Below are 18786 nucleotides of genomic sequence, written 5' to 3' on the forward strand. Positions count from 1 at the left end.
GATAGGCGGCGACATCCCAGCGTACAACCGAGAGCCAGAGTCTCTCAGATATGGTGACAGGCTTTTGTCCCGCCACCTGCCCGAGAGCATTCAAATCAAATATGAATAACCAACCAGAGTTACAGAAGTGTTTTTATACAAACAAAGAAAAAAAAATACAGTAAAAAGTACATATAATAAATGTCTGGTGGATATATAGATATATATATATAGATATCTATCTAGGGGTGCCAGTAGCAGCTGGATAGCGTAGTGGTTAGACTACACGCCTTTGGAACAGAGGATCGCAAGTGTATATATATATATATATATATATATATATATATATATTGAGTTTGTGACTGAACAAATCTCTGCTTTTTTCCCCAATTTCCTATTTGCACTTGCAAAGAAGTTGTTGAACATGTCCATATTGTGTAAGCCTTAATGCAGGATATATTACACAGATATCTAATATTGTGTGATGCTGTCTCCCCCCAAATGCTCCTGGGCTGATGGAATTTTATTAATGCATTGAATATAATAACATAATCGGCTTCTTGGTCTGGTGTGTCGGAATATCTCATGATTCAGGAGCTTTCACATAACCGTACATAGTGCAAAAAAAATTTTTTTCTCCCCCTTCCCTTTCATGTAGAATAAAAATATGCACCTACAATGATAGGATGCAACAACATTTGCAGTAAGGAGACAGGGCTACGGTAGAAAAATGAAAATGCATTGTGAATTCTAAGGGATGGTATCTGCAAGGAATAAAACGTCCAATCATGATAGCATTTAGACACTTGAGCAGACCTTGTGGGGTAGTTTCTTCGCACCCTTAGAGTCATAAATTGTTTAAAAATGTCTTGTAACATTACCCTGTTGGCTTTGCATTAAAGCCCACTGAGTAAACCTACAACATCGAGGCATATGTTTGCTGTTGTTTACAACGTTTTAGAGAACAGAGGAACTGAATACTTTTTTTTCCAAGCGAATGAATGAAGATTTTTAGAGGATGTGTTAAGTATCTTCTTGGAGCTTAGAGACTACACTCACCAGCCTCTTAGTTACACCTTGCTAATGCCAGGTTGGACTCCCTTTTGCCTTCATAGCTGCCTTATTTCTTAACGACACAGATTCAACGAGGTGCTGGAAACATTCCTCAGAGATTTTGGTTCATATTGAGGTGAAAGCATCACACAGTTGCTGCAGATTCCATGGTAAGAGTCTCCTGTTCCACCACATCCCAAAGGTGCTCTATCGGATTGTGATCTGGTGACTGTGGAGGCTATCTGAGTGCTCTTAAACTCAGTGTCAAGTTCAAGAAACCAATTTCAGATTGTTTGATTTTTGCGATATTGCGCATTGCCATTACCAGAAGACAGGTACACTGCGGTCATAAATGGTCAACAACAATACTTGGGTAAGGCTGTGGCATTTAAACAATGATCAGTTGGTATTAAGAGATCCGATGTGTGCAACAAAAATATCCCCCACACCATTACAGCTTGAACTGCTGATAGAAAACAAGACAAATCCAGGCGTTTGGGATATTTACACCAAATTCTGACCCTGCCATCCAAACATTGCAATAGAAAAGGACCTGTTGGACCAGATAATGTTTTTAAATCTTCTACTGTCCAACTTCGGTGATCTTGTGTGAACTGTAGCCTCAGTTTTCTATTCTTAGCCGTCATGACCGACACCTGGTGCATTCTTCTGTTGCTGTAGCCTATCTGTGTTCAGAGATGCTCTTCTGTATGCCCTGCTTCTAATGAGTGGCTGTTTGAGTTCCTGTGCCTCACTATCTGCTCGAAGCAGTCTGGCTATTCCCCTCTGACCTCAGACATCAAGAAGGCATTTTCACCCAGAGAAATGCTAGACGTTTTCTCTTTTCAAGACCATTTTCTATAAACCCCTAGACACGGTTGTATAGGAAAATCCCTGTAGATCAGCAGTTTCTGAAATACTCAGACTAACCACTTAAATTACTTTTCTTCCCCGATTCCGATGCTCAGTTTGAACTTCAGCAGGTCCTCTTTCGCATATCTACATGCCTTAACGCACTGAGTTGCTTTCATATGATTAGCCGATTAAGGTGAATAGGTGTACTTAATGAATTGGTCGTAATCCCTTTGATTGTTATGTCTAGAGCAGGGCTGCCCAATCCCAGTCCTCGAGAGCTACTATCCTGCAGCTTTTAGATGCATCCCTACTCCAACACAGCTGAATCAAATGAATGGCTTGTTATCAGGCCTTTGCCAAACACGATGGCATGCTGAAGAGGTAATCAAACCATTTGATTCAGCTGTGTTGGAGTAGGGATGCATCTAAAAGCTGCAGGATAGTAGCTCTCGAGGACTGGGATTGGGCAGCCCTGGTCTAGAGGATGGATTACAGCCGCATTCTGTAAACAAATGCATGACAATACATCCGAGTGGAGGAATCCTGATGAATTTGATGACCCTCTGGATTTAGTAGTATACAAGAACGCCTTTAGCAAGAGGACAAAGTTTATACTTTTCCAGCCAAATATCTCAACATCCACATTGATATACTGGTGCAAAATGACAACCAGGAATTCACACATGTTGTTGTTGTCACTGCGAACTATCAAAGGGTCAGCGAGGTCATGTGCATGTCAACGAGCTCAATCCTAAATTAGTTACCGATGCAGCTTTAGCCCGTCAATAATGACAAATTCTTTTATTGACAATAAAAATAAGTGCAACAGTTTGTAGTTTCCCCTCGTTTTCACCACTCTTAGTGTCGAGCACACGGTCTCACCGTGACCTTAGCCAACAGAGACACTATTCAACTATTCACCGATGAAAGAAAACAAACACAGCATCAGCATGTTCATCGCACATTTACATCCCCTCTTTTTAAAAGCTTTTACACAGGTTTCCACCATTCGCCTCCCCAAATTATGAAAATTGATTGAATGCGAGATCACAGCAGTTACAAAGAGCCAATTAAGCAGGGCAGATGTGCTTTGTGGAAATATTACAGGACATTAGTCTGATGTTTTTGAACTTGCAGGGGCAAAAACCCTCTTTCGACTCAGTGATTGGAAAGCTGCATGCCTCCCACACGCACTTTAAGTATAATGAGCGTAAAAGAACAGTACGAGGGATTTAGATGACAGTCCACCTACTCAGCGCGCTTCAAAAAATGGTCATTACGCAAACAAAGGTGCAGATTTTGACACACAAACGTATGGCATAAATCACTTGCGAGTGTTGGAACTGAAAACCACGGGGAGTTTAAACACAGCTCATGTCAAACTACTACTGTGATTTTCTTTTCCTTTCTCCTTCCATGAAGGGAAACCACGGAAACCACCCAAGCCACGCCAAATTGGATTTGAGAGAGGGGGTGACGGCTCTTTTTATCAGTGTCCTCTGTTGTAAAATTCAAGCGACTTTGTGCACCACAGCAAGAGCGATGCACAGATAGCCTTGATGAAGAATAAATACAAAAAATTAGAAATTAAAAAAGCCACTACTGTTCCTTTCATTTCTTTCTGATCTCTAAAGCAACACCACAACTGATGAATGGCAGCAAAAAAAGAAAAAGAAATGACATTAGGGGGTTTATCCAGCGCATGGCCACTTAAGACATACTCATTTACTTCAATATGCTTTGGTTACAAATATAATTAAAAAGCTGTCAAAGATCTAAAACAAAAATCTTTTCAGTGCAGTGGAATCGAAGCTGACATGAAAATATCCACCCGACTGTTGATGAAATCAATCCTTTTGCTTGAGTGGACAATGTGTTCAATTCCACGTCAAAACTCCAGCTGAATTTCAATCAGACAGTGTTGAGCCTAACGAAATGAGACACAGACACATGAAAGGATCCAGACAAACACATGCCACTCACAATTTAGCAGCACAGCTTAAAGACAAACATAATCAGTCCATCAATCAAGCCGCGAATGCTAAAAATTGTTCTCCATAAAGACTGTATTTCACCTCTCTGGCTCATTTTTTTTTTCTTGACCGAGGACATGAATTGCAGGGTTTACAGGACTGCCAGGGGCAAAAGAAGTAGAGCTGGATGTGTGCCACAGCACTGGGGCGAGGAACCACAGCAGTGGATGTTTCTGAAGACAATCACAGATAAAACCTCTCCACTGAGAGAGGGTTTAAGAATCTCGGCTGGGTAAGTAAATGTTCTGAAATAAAATTTCTACAGAACGACTTCAATCGTCTTGAAGGAGATGCCGAGGCATGAGGACAGACACATGGCAGCAACAAGAGACAGCATGGGCTGTGTGCTTAGTGCTCAAAGATGTAGACCAAAGGCTATCCTTGCTTGATCTCCTTTGGATCTTGTTAAGCTCAAGGATAAAACTAAAGGAGGGAAGATTGAAAATTCTTCTCAGGAATCCCACTGAGCTGTCCCACTGGAACGCACCTGGTGGCTTCAATTAAAGGACGGGACACTTGTTTTGTATGTTTTTTATTAACAAAACATACAAAAAATGTTAAGTCTCCATCCTTTTATCATAATAACATTTTATTCTGCAGATTTGCTTTGAATATTCTAGGGCCAGGAAACTCAACACCCTGATATAATTTGCAGTTGTTGAAACAAAGGGTTTTTATCACAGTCACACTAGAACACCAGGTTTCCATCCCTAATCGTGGCTTATTATGCTGCGCAGACATTTTTCTAGCACGGATCTGATCCTCTCATTTCCTGGAGTGTGTTATCAATTTTCATCACTATTCACAGTAAGAAGCTGTGTCCTGCAGGTTTATGACACACAATCCTCAATTAGGATCACACTGTGTAAGGCCTTAGCACATGGCAAATATTATTACAGTATACTTCAAGCCAGTGAGCCAGCACTGGAAAGAGAGGTGCTGTTACATAAGAATAATCCTCATGAGCTCCAAGATGTATCACCGAGGCGCACATGCACAATGGACCTCTAAGATGCAATTTTGGAAAGATTGTTTCTGGAAACTATGACCTTTAATTCTGCAGGAAACCAGCGCAAGTGTTTCTTAGACCATAACAGATACACTGCCGGCTGCAGATTCTATGTAATTACAATAAGATTGTGATTCTAGGTCTTACTGCAGTGAACAAGGATTGCATATTCATTCACTGAAAAATGTGTTGTTGTTTCTTTCATTTGCACAAGAAAAAAGGGAGGAAAAAAAGTTTTGCTTTTAATTAAAGACATGCCGTGAAAAACTCTTCTTTTGGGTATGCTGGAAAGCTGCTAGAGCCAGGCATCATCTGGAGAAAAAGTCCCATTGGAGGACCGGTTAAAATTTCCAGATTGCATTTTAGTTTAAACCCTTTTCCCACAAGACAGAAGGGATTCATTAGCCAGACCACCAGCTGCCTTCAGATCTATATATCCTGGCCGCCAGGCAGTCAAAAAGGATGTTGCTGTTCTCCTCCCAGTGGCACTAATTGACTGATGCAATGTGGAAAATTACATTTAAATCATCTTTTTCTCCCCCCACCAAGAATCCATATAAAACGCAGAAATTCCTACTAAAAACATATTAAGTGACACCTCAAAGAGATTGGGACTGATGTTGTGAAGCTATATGAAGAGCTCTCATCAATGCAACTCTCCTAAGTTTTCCCATGAAATAAATATGGGCTTGGAGATGAATTTTATGTAATAACTTAAGTCAAGAGTCGATACAACCCCAGTGCTTCTGTTGCACAAGATAATCCTTGTCATGTTGAAATATTGATGAGATAAGTGTTATTTAAAGCCAGAGCTGCTCTGGGTTCATCGTACAGGTGCAGAGCCACTGCAGCGAGGTCTTCGGAATCCATAATATATGACTGAACACATCTGAACTGAATTCTTGTTGGGGAATGTAAGCGTACACGCAGATGAGACAAGCAGGATGTTCGCTACCCTGCATCACCGTGTATCTCACGCGGTCCCCTGTGTGACAAAAATCACGCTACTTGGCTCCAGTTCGTATTAAACTTACTTGAAATCTTTGTTTAACAAAAGCCTGGCTCCTCAGTCGGCACAGTGGGCGTAAAGACACATAGGCTAAAAGGTTTAAAATGCTTACCTCCCAAAAGTAACACCACCGACTGAAGCGCAAGGATGTGCAACATGTTTCTCTGAGCCGTTAAAAAACACGAATTCCCCCAAAAATTAGTGCGCAAGCCGATGCGTGTTAGTTCAAAGAAGAGCATCCTACGTGCAGTGTGGTTTCTAAAAATGAAGAATGAAAACACGTCTTTTCATGCTGCAATCGTTAGTTTCCAAACGCTGAACAATCATAGTTCGAGTGAGCAGTTTTGAAAGTCTGATCTACTTGTTTTTGTCAGGAAAATTCAAGAACTGAAGAGAAAGAACTTCAGCTTTGCTTCGGTCTCTCCAGCATTTTTCTTTTTAGAAGAGATAACGCTTAGATTACTGGCGAAAGACCAGTTATGACACATTTTCACAACGATTTTGTGTTTGTTTTATAGCGGGGTTTTTTTATCCCAAGAAGCGCAGAAATCCTCTGTCCTCAGACGGTCAGTTTTTCCAGCTCCCTTCTTTCTGCATCACCGGGCTCCTGAAGCTGGCTGTAGTGCGTAAAGTCCGATACTTTCCGTCCATCCTCGTGTTAAGGCGAATTATCTAAAAGTAGAAAAGTTCAAGTCCCGGCATAGATCAGCGTACATCCACACCCAGACAGCTTTTCGTGAAGTCCTGAGCCAGAGGAGAGCGCGCAAGAGGTCCGTATTCAGCGTTCAGCTTCCACTTCTAATGACACTTTGGCACCAGGTGATTCATATATTCAGCGAAAGTCCGGATTCAAGTCATCGTTCTTCTATGTTTATGCAGACAGACTGCAGTTTGTGGAGCTTACGCATTGTCACCCCGTCCAATGCGCGTCGAGGGGACCAGAAGGAAAGACATAACAGACACAGAGCGGGGGCGTTTGGCGCTCCAGGAACATCATATCATTGATGCCGGGAGTAAACATATTTTAATTCATCACTTTTGACCAGCTGAGTTTGCATTAAAGCATCTTCCTAAAACAACAACACCGAAAAAAACTAATATGTTCACCCTGTCAGTTTTAAATCAAAATCAGACAGTTGCACGTGTGTTAAATAACCAACACGTCTGGTGACGTCGCTGCTCTTTGCGTGCAAAAACAATGATTTTAAAAGTTGTCATCGGACATTTCGAATTTATTGGATGATTGCGCCACTTGTCAGGCACCAGCGACCCTGTGCGGCACGAAGAGTGAACTGAAAAACTTGCGCCGCTCGTGTTTGATAACGCAAACCTTTAACGCTTCGGGTAATTAATATTAAAATACAATTACGAAAAAAAGAAATGACAGTGGGTATAGAAAAGTAAAAAGCACCAGTCTGATGACATCATTCGCGGTATGGTGTCTGCATCCTGAGAGAGATGCACTCAATCACCGCAGTAGGCTCAGATATGGCTGCAGTGCTCACCGAGTTTCTCGCTCCTTTGTTGTATTTTCACACAATTTCCAGTGAGCCATCTCCATTCATTTATTCAATTTTCCATACTTATTCCCATTCAGGGCCACGAGGAACATATATTCAGCTCCACCACAAATGGCCCTTTTCTGCAGAGCCATCTAATATAATAAAGATTAGAAATATATATATATATATATATATATATATATATATATATATATATATATATATATATATATATATATATATATATATATATATATATATATATATATATATATATTTCCCTGCAAGCAGTCCAGCAAACAAGCATGTGTTGACATATCAGTTCCAATGCAATTTGACTTAGCAGTATACAGTGCTGGTGTTATTTGACATTGCTTTTGTTCCACTTCCATTGATGGGAACATAATTGCGGCTGCCAGTGAATTCATTATAATTGCAACCCAGAAAATGAACTAAAATATGGATTATTACTGTAATCTGGTAATTGATTAAACCATGAACCCCACAGCAGTTTTTTCCCCTCCCTCTCTAAGCAGATTAGACGGTGTTGTGAAGGAAAGATAAAGAAAAATCCATGAAGACTAAATAGAGATGTATGAGATGACTCACCAACAGTGCAGTCATTCGTTTCCACAAGATGCGTTTCATCACTGTCCCTGCCTGTAAGTGCTGTGATCGCTGTAAAGTAATACCTATATCACTGATTTTCATTTTGAGTGTGGGAAAAGTGTAGTTGTGGCATTTTTTTAAGAAACAAAGAGAAGCAACACTTATTATTCAGTCAACTCTAACATTACTCGGGTGCAGTTTATTTTAAAGTTTATGACATTGTATCTCAGCTCCACTTATTTCAGGTTAACTACTAAGTTGAGGTCTACAGTGCAAGGTCTAAATGCACAAGAAATCATTCTCAAAGAAAACTACAATACTTTCATTCACACACAGCATATAGCTATTGTAGTCCTGGTTATTCTGGTTTGGTGCTGTGAGTGTTCTGTGCAGGTACCAGAGAGTTTGAAACATCTTTCAGCACTAAATCATTGTTAAAGCTTTTGTGTTAAGTCGCCCGTTCTGGTTCACTTCAAATTCCATTTTTGCTTATGGAACTGAGACTTTACTTCCTTCTTAATGCGTGCAATTTGATGCTGGAAAAAAATTCACTCTGGTACAGCTGCAAAAAGCATTAGAGGTACAGGGAACAAAAGTGTTGATGTAGAACAGTCACTTCCCTAGCTGTAGCTGTAATGGTGGGCTGGAAAAGCACTCACACAAATGCTGGTAGCTGTCCAAAAGTAACCCCCTTCTAGGACCTGACATTCACTTAAATCCCTTGAAGACCACGATATACTGAGGTCTGTTCGACGGCTGGAAATCACAGGGTGCACCAGACAGACCCCGAGTGGCTTCGGTTACATCGTATATAGCTGTGCAAGTCATTAAATAAGCAGAGCCCCTGTCGGTTCTGCACATGGTAAGTCCATTTCCTGAGCTAAAATGACCAAAACATTGACTGCTGTGAAAGCTCACATACTATCCATCTCTTTCCAAAGGTCGATAAGGCACATTTGATTTGGAAAACCGGAGTTTTCAAAAGAGGCAGCGCTATTGCAGGCATTGTTTAAAGAGATGTCTAAGAGGGAAAAATACGAGCGATTTTGTCTTGACAGATGTGCCGTTTAGACCTCTCTGAGGACAGGTCTTAAGACTTTGATGTCTGCAAAAAGGTCTCAACCCTTTGATGTCTTGAAAAAGATCTGTAAGCTTTCATGCCTTGGAAATAGACCCAAGACTGAAATGCCAGACACGTTTAGATACAACAAACTATATTTCCACTTTCAGTTACCTGTCAACGCATTTGACTTTGGAATGTTAAGCAGTTTTGTTTCCTGTAATGGCACGGCTTTTCTGCCAAGAAGAAGGGGAAAAATACTTGCGGCTATATAATATACAGCACTGTGCAAACATTTTATATTCTAATCCATCACGCAATACAATTCAAGTCTCACTATAAGATTCATTCTGCAGCATGACGGCCCAAAAATACCACGAGATTCATAAACAATCATCGTGAGGCAAGAAGCAGAAGGAAAAGCCTATTACAGATTGCATGACCTCCATGACGTCATGAAGTCAGTCTGGAATCACCCAAAAAAAGAAGCAAATTAAACAGCTCAAAATCCACAGAAGAACTGCAGAAAAACCTTCCTGCCAAGTACCATAAACCTTTACCTAGAACTGCTTTAAAGGCAAATGGTTGCCTTCAGTTTTTTTCTATCCGCAGCACTTCCTTTTAACTTAATTGACACAAAACTAATTATAGTAGACTCATTTTGCTTTCAGTGCTTAAAACTTTTCCAGACTGTACCAAACAGAGAAGTTGAAGCAGACTGTATCCTTTTCTTCTTTTCTTTTTTTGACATTGTCACCCTGCGACCTGCAGCCGGTCCCCTGAGATATGGACTATTCTGTCCTCTGCATTATCCATAATGAATTGTCCGTTGTGTCTTCTTTTTGGGTGGTATCCTTCATTCATGACCTTAACCTGCCTCAGCAGCTTGTCCTCTAGTCATTTGGTCGACAGAAGGCCCAAATTCATCACCACCTTTCATTCTCATTCTCTGGCCTATCTGATCTATGATAGCATTTATAATAACTGCTGCAGAATGCCCCGTCACCCTCTGTGCCTTGCCCACTCGTGGCCTGCACAGATTACCACCAGCCATTCAGAGACCATTAAAACTGTATTTACTTATCAGCCTCTCTGGGGCTGTCACTCTGTTTTCAAGACTGATGCCCAAAGAGTGACCTTCAGTCCTGAACAGGTGTAACAGGGCAGCCCTTAGCGGCTGGAAACACAGTGAGACAGACCAAGGCAAGTGTAGTGGAACAAAGTATTTATTCGCTATACGGCTCTCCTTACAACAATTAACTTGTCGAGCTTCTTTACAGCACAAAAATCCATCCTCTAATGACAACTGGCAGCCTTAAATATGTTCAGCTGTCACAGACTTAACCATTATTCCACTCTCAGGTAAATTCTTAAATCCCAACCTTCCACCACAGTATACAATATATCAATAAGAATAAATAAATACATAAATACATCTTCACATTTACATATTAATAAATATTTCACACTTTAATGTTACACAAAACCCAATATTATAAAAACCCAGAAACCCAAGCACAAAAAGATTCACCACACTCTCTTTACCAATGGTCTCTCCCGGAACCTTTAAATGGTGTCTGGACCCCCGGGGAAACATTTGCCCAAACACCTTGAAGAGGACACAGGCAAGAAAGGTGAGTAATCATTAACTTACAAACGCTTATTTGCAACACTTTTCCCTAGATTTCACACACACATTTGCATTAGTTTTCCTTATTGGTAAACCTTAATCACAATCTCAATCACCATTCTTCTCTCCTGACAGACAACCACCACATTCCTTGATGAGGAGCAGCTGTGCAGGATCTGAAACAAGGCCACCAACTGATTTTAAAATTCCCAATAAATAGTCAATAAATATTTAAACTTCTTGTGTGCAAATCCATGCTTAAAGTGCAATGCTACATAAAGTGCTTGATAAGGTGCTTTTAATAAAGTGAAAGGTGTGCTCTAAAGTGCTATACAGACAATACAATATAAATAAATGCAGTAAGGGAGTCCTCTTCCTTACATTTCCTCCTCCCTCTCTTAAGCGCGAAGTGCTTCAGTCCTCTGTCATCCTAGATAAACAATTCCTCATCCTTAACCGAACGCACCAGTAACTGATAGACCGGCTCTTGTCGGCTGTGGAATTCCTTCAACAAGTTCACATGAAATGTCTGATATTTTTTAACTCTTTCTGGCATATTCAGCTCATAAGTGACTTTACTCACTTGTCTGACGATCTCGTATGGTCCATGCCATTTTGTCAGCAACTTGTTATCGCTGGTGGGAAGCAATAACAGTACTTTCTGACCTGGAAGGAAGACCCTATCCCTGGCCTTCTGATCATACCAAGTCTTTTGATGTTTTTGTGCAGCTTTCATGTTGTCTTGCATCAATGATGCCATTTTCTCCAACCTCTCTCTCATGGTGATGACGTAGGCTGCGATGTTTTCGCCCTCTGCTTTGGATTCCTCCCAGCAGTCCTTAAGCAGATCCAGGGGGCCTCTCACTTGGCGACCGTATAAAAGTTCAAAAGGCGAGAAGCCAGTGGAAACCTGCGGGACCTCCCGGTAGGCGAACAGAAGGTATGGCAGCCATTGATCCCAGTCAGCACCTGTGTCAGAGACAAACTTGCGCAGCATACTTTTGAGTCTGGTTGTATCTCTCCACTAGCCCGTCCGTTTGGGGGTGATGAGGGGTGGTCTTAAGTCCCTTTATCCCTAACAGCTTATAAACCTGCTGCAACAACTTGGATAGAAAGTTCGTTCCACAATCCGTCAGAATTTCTCTTGGTATGCCTACCCTAGAGAAAAGCTGCAGAAGACAATTAGCAATGTGACGAGCTTTAATTGATCTGAGTGGGAAGGCCTCAGGAAACCGTGTTGCATAGTCACATATGACTAATATGTAGCGATGACCGGTGGAGCTCCTCTCTAAAGGGCCCACGATATCCATGCCTAGCCTCTCAAACGGTGTTTCAATAATTGGCAGTGGTTGCAACTGGGCTCGTGCTACTCCTTTGCCTGAGGTCAACTGACATTTTTCACAGGAACGGCAAAACTCAGAAACCTGGACATACATCCCTGGCCAAACAAAACGGCTGCTGATCCTATTCAGTGTTTTGTGAAAAGCCATATGACCTGCCCATGGAATTGAATGACCCAAATCCATAACTTTGTCTCTGAACTGTTGTGGGAGTGCCACAGCTTCGCACTTCCCCTTTCTCTGGTACAAGATGCCTCCTTTAATCAAGTAAACAGTGTCTGCAAGACAGCTTACCTGACCTTGACTAGCCCCCTCTACCTCTGTTACCTTCTCAAACCAGGGTTTTAGAGTAGGGTCGCTTCTTTGGAGTGCACCTAAATCTGAGGGAACATCAAACTCAAGTTGGTTATTTGGCTTAGGGAACAATGCTGTACCTTTTTCCCCTGAGCCTTTGAACTTTTCTCTTCTTTTCTGAGCCCTAGACTTCCTAATCTTCCCTGGCTCCGTTTCAAGAGACTCCTCAAAAAAGGGCAGTTCTTGCATCCTTTCCTTTGCACTTTGTGCTCTTGTGACTACATGACAGGGTTTAAATGGTTCAACTGTCATATCTAGAGGAAGTGAGCTTCCAGATTCATCACCTAAGCCTTGAATGTCTTTCTCAGCACTCACTTGAGGGTCATAATCTGACTGGTGTATTAGATCAAAAAGAGTGGGGATGTCATTACCAAGTATCACTGAATATGGCAAACTGGGAACAACAGCTACCACTAACAAGTAGGTTTGACCTCCTACTGTCAGGTAAACCTCAGCAGTGGGGTACCTGTGTTCGTCTCCATGCACACAACTTATTGTAGCCCCAACCCCACTTAGCTTTTCTCCTGAAATTATGCTAGAGTGTACAAGAGTTTGGAAGCACCCAGAGTCAAGCAAAGCTTCGTCTTTACGCCCATTAATTAAAACAGGGACAGTACAAGCTTTCTTTCCTACTGGCTCTGTGGCTGGTCTTGGAACTGCACACAAAAGAGATGGTTTTGACTTAAGGGCAGGGCAAAATTGTTGTGTATGGCCAAAGTTATGACAGTGATAACATTTAATATCCTGAACTGAAGACTTAAAGGATTTCTTCACATTGTGAGGTCTATGGGAAGGGAGCTGCCTAGAACTAGAAAGATTTCTAGCCTGAACTTGACCAGAACCCTGTTCACCCCCAATGGACTTACTTGGTTGGGCGTAGTGGGTCTCCCGGCTGAAGTAGGTGCTCTTGCTTCCTTTTCTGGCTGAAGTGAAAACCTCTGCGAGGCTAGCTGCTTCCTTTGCAGTCTTCGGGTCATGCTCACGTATCCAAATCTCCAGCTCTGGATTAACCATTCTCAAAAACTGCTCCAGAATTATCTGCTCAGATATTTCTTCTACAGTTGATTTTTCAGGTTTAATCCATCTTGAAAACAGGTCTTTCAATCTTACATAAAGTTCACGTGGCGTCTCACCTGGCTCAACTTTCAGAGATCTGAAGCGGCGTCTGTAGGTGTCAGCAGTGATCTCATATTTTGCCAGAATTGCCTCTTTCACCTTATCATAATTCTCAGAGTCTGTTAAATCCATAAGAATGTAGGCTGTGCGGGCTTTACCTGTCAACAGGGGAACCAGACGAATAGCCCACTCATCTCTGGGCCATCGACACACGTTTGCCATTCTTTCAAACGTAGTCAGAAAATGTTCAATGTCATCTTCTGGTGACAGAGGAAAAAGTTTTGGTTCAATTAAAGACCTGGACCCACTGGCCACTGGAATGTCTTCACCATTGAATCCAAGTTCTTGTTCTTCAGATGTTGTAGGGGGCGCTGGCGCCTCTGGTGGGTCAGGCTTATCAGTTACAGCGTTAACTTGTAGCTGGATTTGCTGAAATTGATGCTGCATGCCTTTCCACCTTTGCTCCTGACGTGACAAATCCTTCTCCCACTTTTGGTCTCTGGCTGCTTGAGACCACATAAGAGATTTCACCAACCCTGTTAACTCCTCCAATTTGTCCTCAGGGCTTGTTGCTGCCATGGCCTCTAGCTCAGATGAAGCTCCAACTCCTTCATCAGGCTGCTCCTCTTGGCCAGGCTTTCTTCCACCTCTTGTCATCATCTTCTCATTGTGGCATGAGTGACACACTCCTGACACCACTTGTAACAGGGCAGCCCTTAGCGGCTGGAAACACAGTGAGACAGACCAAGGCAAGTGTAGTGGAACAAAGTATTTATTCGCTATACGGCTCTCCTTACAACAATTAACTTGTCGAGCTTCTTTACAGCACAAAAATCCATCCTCTAATGACAACTGGCAGCCTTAAATATGTTCAGCTGTCACAGACTTAACCATTATTCCACTCTCAGGTAAATTCTTAAATCCCAACCTTCCACCACAGTATACAATATATCAATAAGAATAAATAAATACATAAATACATCTTCACATTTACATATTAATAAATATTTCACACTTTAATGTTACACAAAACCCAATATTATAAAAACCCAGAAACCCAAGCACAAAAAGATTCACCACACTCTCTTTACCAATGGTCTCTCCCGGAACCTTTAAATGGTGTCTGGACCCCCAGGGAAACATTTGCCCAAACACCTTGAAGAGGACACAGGCAAGAAAGGTGAGTAATCATTAACTTACAAACGCTTATTTGCAACACTTTTCCCTAGATTTCACACACACATTTGCCTTAGTTTTCCTTATTGGTAAACCTTAATCACAATCTCAATCACCATTCTTCTCTCCTGACAGACAACCACCACATTCCTTGATGAGGAGCAGCTGTGCAGGATCTGAAACAAGGCCACCAACTGATTTTAAAATTCCCAATAAATAGTCAATAAATATTTAAACTTCTTGTGTGCAAATCCATGCTTAAAGTGCAATGCTACATAAAGTGCTTGATAAGGTGCTTTTAATAAAGTGAAAGGTGTGCTCTAAAGTGCTATACAGACAATACAATATAAATAAATGCAGTAAGGGAGTCCTCTTCCTTACAACAGGTCACTAGCCTCATTTGTCCTTTATTTGCTGCCTAAACTCTCCTGAAAGCAATGTTTGTGCCTCACAATAACACAAATCAAGAATTCAGTAACTGGAAATAGAACAAAGAAGACAAAACCTTATGCTTCCTATATTCATTTTTTTTATAGTAGTTTTACACTTGTACTCTTAGGCAATAGACATATTTGCTTTCTAATGAAGCATTATTGATCCCACTCTCATATGTGCATGCTCTACCGGCTTGCTGATTGCAAAGAATGGGAAAAAATGGATATACAGCAAGCATGGTCGTGTCTTCAGAAATCTACCTGCAATTAGCTTCAAAGCTCGCTGACTAATGTTGAATGTTGAACGTGTAAAAACTAAAAAACTACAGGGGTTATGTGCCACACTGGTTCCTGGAAAGTAGTTTAAGTCTGGGTGACCGGCTGTCAAAAATGTCACAGCATTTATTTTAATTATTTCTATGAATGCATGATTTGATTTGGGGGCCCAGAACTTTACTGTTTTGGCTCAGTGCATCTCATTTTGGGGGGTTTTTCCCCATTGAAAACCTTGAATTCACAAAAAAATATTAATATATATATATTCCAGAGACTGAACAGAAGTCTGTCTAACCTCTCACTTCATTTAAAGCCTCAGTAAATAGTTATCCAAGCACTTTACTGTCTCAATCATTAGTTTAAAGTTTTATTTAATATAACGCAGTATTCTTTTTGTAAAGGCCAATTGGTATTAAAAAAACACAACAAAACAGGAAAACAGGCTATGCTCTGTCCTACCAAGTCATCATATAGGAGTTCAGTGTGCTGGGTTTATCCTTTACAAATGCATAGGAGCAGGTTTGTGCAAGCTGCCATGTTTCCCGTTATTTTGAATACAGCAGCCAAAATGAGCATCGTCATTCCACCTAATTGCGTTTCTTCCTAATTGCCAAGAAACCAGCAGCATATGTACTATGCCTTATAAGTAACTTTTAATTTAATAATCACAATTAGCTCTTTCAAACAATATGTGAATATCTGACATTTCTGTGTTTTTCAGCATTTCTTTCTTATTGTCATTCTCCTTCTCCATGACTGCTTCCTCATTTCCACCTTATCCTCTTCCTCCTGAACTGAAGTCAAGACCTTAACACATGAAAACTTGCATAAACATGTGTATTTATATCTGATACTGTTGCAACTGTCAGAAAATTAGACATCCAACCCTCCCGTCTCTGCAGCTGACAATGAGCCAGCTAAACAACAACAGCTGGTTATAAGCTAACACTGTGCCAGCTAATATTAGGCTCAAGTGTCCTAAAAATCACACTTTCCTTCCAATAAACAGTTTGATTACATTCTGAGAGCATACACTCACTACAGATGAATGAGTTGTTTGTCCTACAGCAGCCACCGTAGGAAGGATTATGCACTTGAATTTTGTAATTCATTATTATCGGGTTGTCCTAAAAGCTCCCCAAAAAGCCTTCATTCAATCTAAAATGCTGCAGTGAGAGTACTGACAGGAACTAGAAAGAGAGATCATATTTCCCCCATTTTGGCATTCTTCACTGTCTCACTGTTAAACCCAGAATCGAATTTAAAATCTTTCTCCTCAGATATAAGGTCTTGAAAAACCACGCTCAGTCTTATCTTAAAGAACTCATAGTAGCATGTCACCCAGACTGAGCACATCACTCTCAGACCGCTGGCTTACCTTTGGTTTGTAGAGTATTTAAAACTAAATACTCTGTGGAACCAGCTTCCTGTTTGGATCTGGGAGGCAGACACCCTCTCTACTTTTAAGATTAGGCTTGAAATTTTCCTTTTTGATAAAGCTTATAGTCTGGCTGGATCAGGTGTCCCTGAATCGTCCCTTGAGTTTTTCTGCTGCAGGTCTAGGCTGCTGGGGTCTTCCAGTGATGCACTGAGTGTTTCTTCTTCACTTACTTTTGTCACTCACTATGCGTTTATATACGAGTCTGTATTTAATATTTTCTTGTTTTTAATGTCTGGCTCTGCTCCACGGCATCTTTTGTCCTGTCTTCCTCCCCTCACCTCCAACAGGTCACAACAGATGGCCAACCCCTCAGTGAGCCTAGTTCTGCTGGTGGTTTCATCCTGTTAAAAGGACTTTTTCAAGTGCCAAGTGTTCGCTGATAGGGAGGCATTTTATTATTGGGGTTTTCTCTGTATTATTGCAAGGCCTTTACTTTACAGTAAAGGCTGCCGTTGCGATTTGGTGCTATAAAAATTACACTAAATTGAATTAAATTGAATCTGGGTAAGAATACAGAATTCATCTGACTGCAAGTTCCAATTTAGTGACATCTAGTGGTGATATTTTACACACTGTACCTTTAAATGAAGTGTTGCCGTTATCGCCACCAGCTTTGAAGTTTTTAAATGTCATGCTGTAACACCTAAAAGACAAAAGTTACAGTTCTTTTGAACTGTAGTGACCACCATCGTTAATACCTCAGTGAATTACACTGTTTGCTTCAAAGTACATTGGCCCGAGCTAAGCAGTTCCTATTGTTGCTGTTGGGTTAGCTGCAAATGTGCCATTATATTTGACTGACAGCTGAGCAATCACGATAGCATAAATGAGACAAGGTGAACTCTTCTCATTCTTCTTAACACACAGTCATTTCTTATCAGCCAGAATGTGTCATGGTCTACTTTGGGTGCGCTTAACTTCCTCTGACCTTTAAAAGGGCTGATTATTTCCACCCACAATCTTCACTCAGCAATACGCTGCCAGCACAAAAGGATATTAGGCCCAGACCTGCTGGTCTGATAATTCCAGCTCTCACGGTAGCACTGAGGGAACCAAACCCACAATGCTTTGCCACTCTATTATCATTTCACTGCCTTCATCGTCACCTTCACCTCTGGTATTCTCTCACCTTTCAACTCAGAGCGTGCAACTTTTTCTGGAGGAATTCTGTGCGCGCTCGGTTTTATTACATCTTAAAAGTACTTTGCATCCATGCTAATTAACTTTTCCTTTATGTATCACCCTCTGGGGAAAAATTACAATGCCTGGCGTAGCCCAGAATGCTGTAGCTGTGTAAATCTCCTCCGTGTTGGGAGACTCCCCTGCCTACAGCTCCCCTGACAGCACTATTTGATGAAAAGAGAGTGTACCTAAAAGGGAACCAACAGGTCTAAATGTTTAATAGATTCTTATTCTACTCTCGGTAATCTCGTAATCACGGGTTCAAGGGGGGTCACATCTATCACCCGGGGAACAAATAAAAGTCTTATTGTGTCCCGCTTCCTTTCACCTCAAGAGGAAATGTGAACCAGATAAATGATGGCCTTGTTTCAAGAGAGGCTCAATCTGCTGCCAACGATTTGTGGCCAACAAAGTAATTTCGATACCGTTCTTTGTTTTGATAGATGAGGCCAAAATTTAATATAGAGCCAATTTACTCGTATAGGAATGGAACTGCAGTTATCTCCCCTCTTTTCTTCCTCCCGGTTTGCCTCACGCCCTCCAATCCAGCTCAAAATTAGACGTCAAGAAAAGGACAAACAGCACAAAGGATGATATTTTTGACAAAGCTTTGCTCTTAACTACGACCATTACTCTTCAGTACCTGGAATCCCACCGAGGCGTTTCATCACACACGGGACCGTGGGCGCTTAAATGACTGTATCACTGTGAATGAGTGTTTTGCAAAT

General features: G+C 41.3%; 1 protein-coding gene across 1 annotated transcript in view; it reads right to left on the reverse strand.

Annotated features, from left to right (window-relative positions):
* LOC146620939 (transmembrane protein 132C) overlaps positions 1 to 6222 on the reverse strand; it is a 192516-nt gene extending 186294 nt beyond the window's left edge. The window contains exon 1 of the mRNA XM_085367141.1: positions 6051 to 6222. Within this exon, the coding sequence (XP_085223267.1) occupies positions 6051 to 6177 (127 nt within the window). The 5' untranslated portion in view covers positions 6178 to 6222. The remainder of the gene's footprint in view (positions 1 to 6050) is intronic.
* Positions 6223 to 18786: the final 12564 nt, after the last annotated feature.

The sequence above is a fragment of the Diplotaxodon limnothrissa genome, linkage group LG12 (assembly GCF_057381915.1).
Source record: "Diplotaxodon limnothrissa isolate DT_005_m linkage group LG12, D_limnothrissa_male_GT1.1, whole genome shotgun sequence".
NCBI lineage: Eukaryota > Metazoa > Chordata > Actinopteri > Cichliformes > Cichlidae > Diplotaxodon > Diplotaxodon limnothrissa.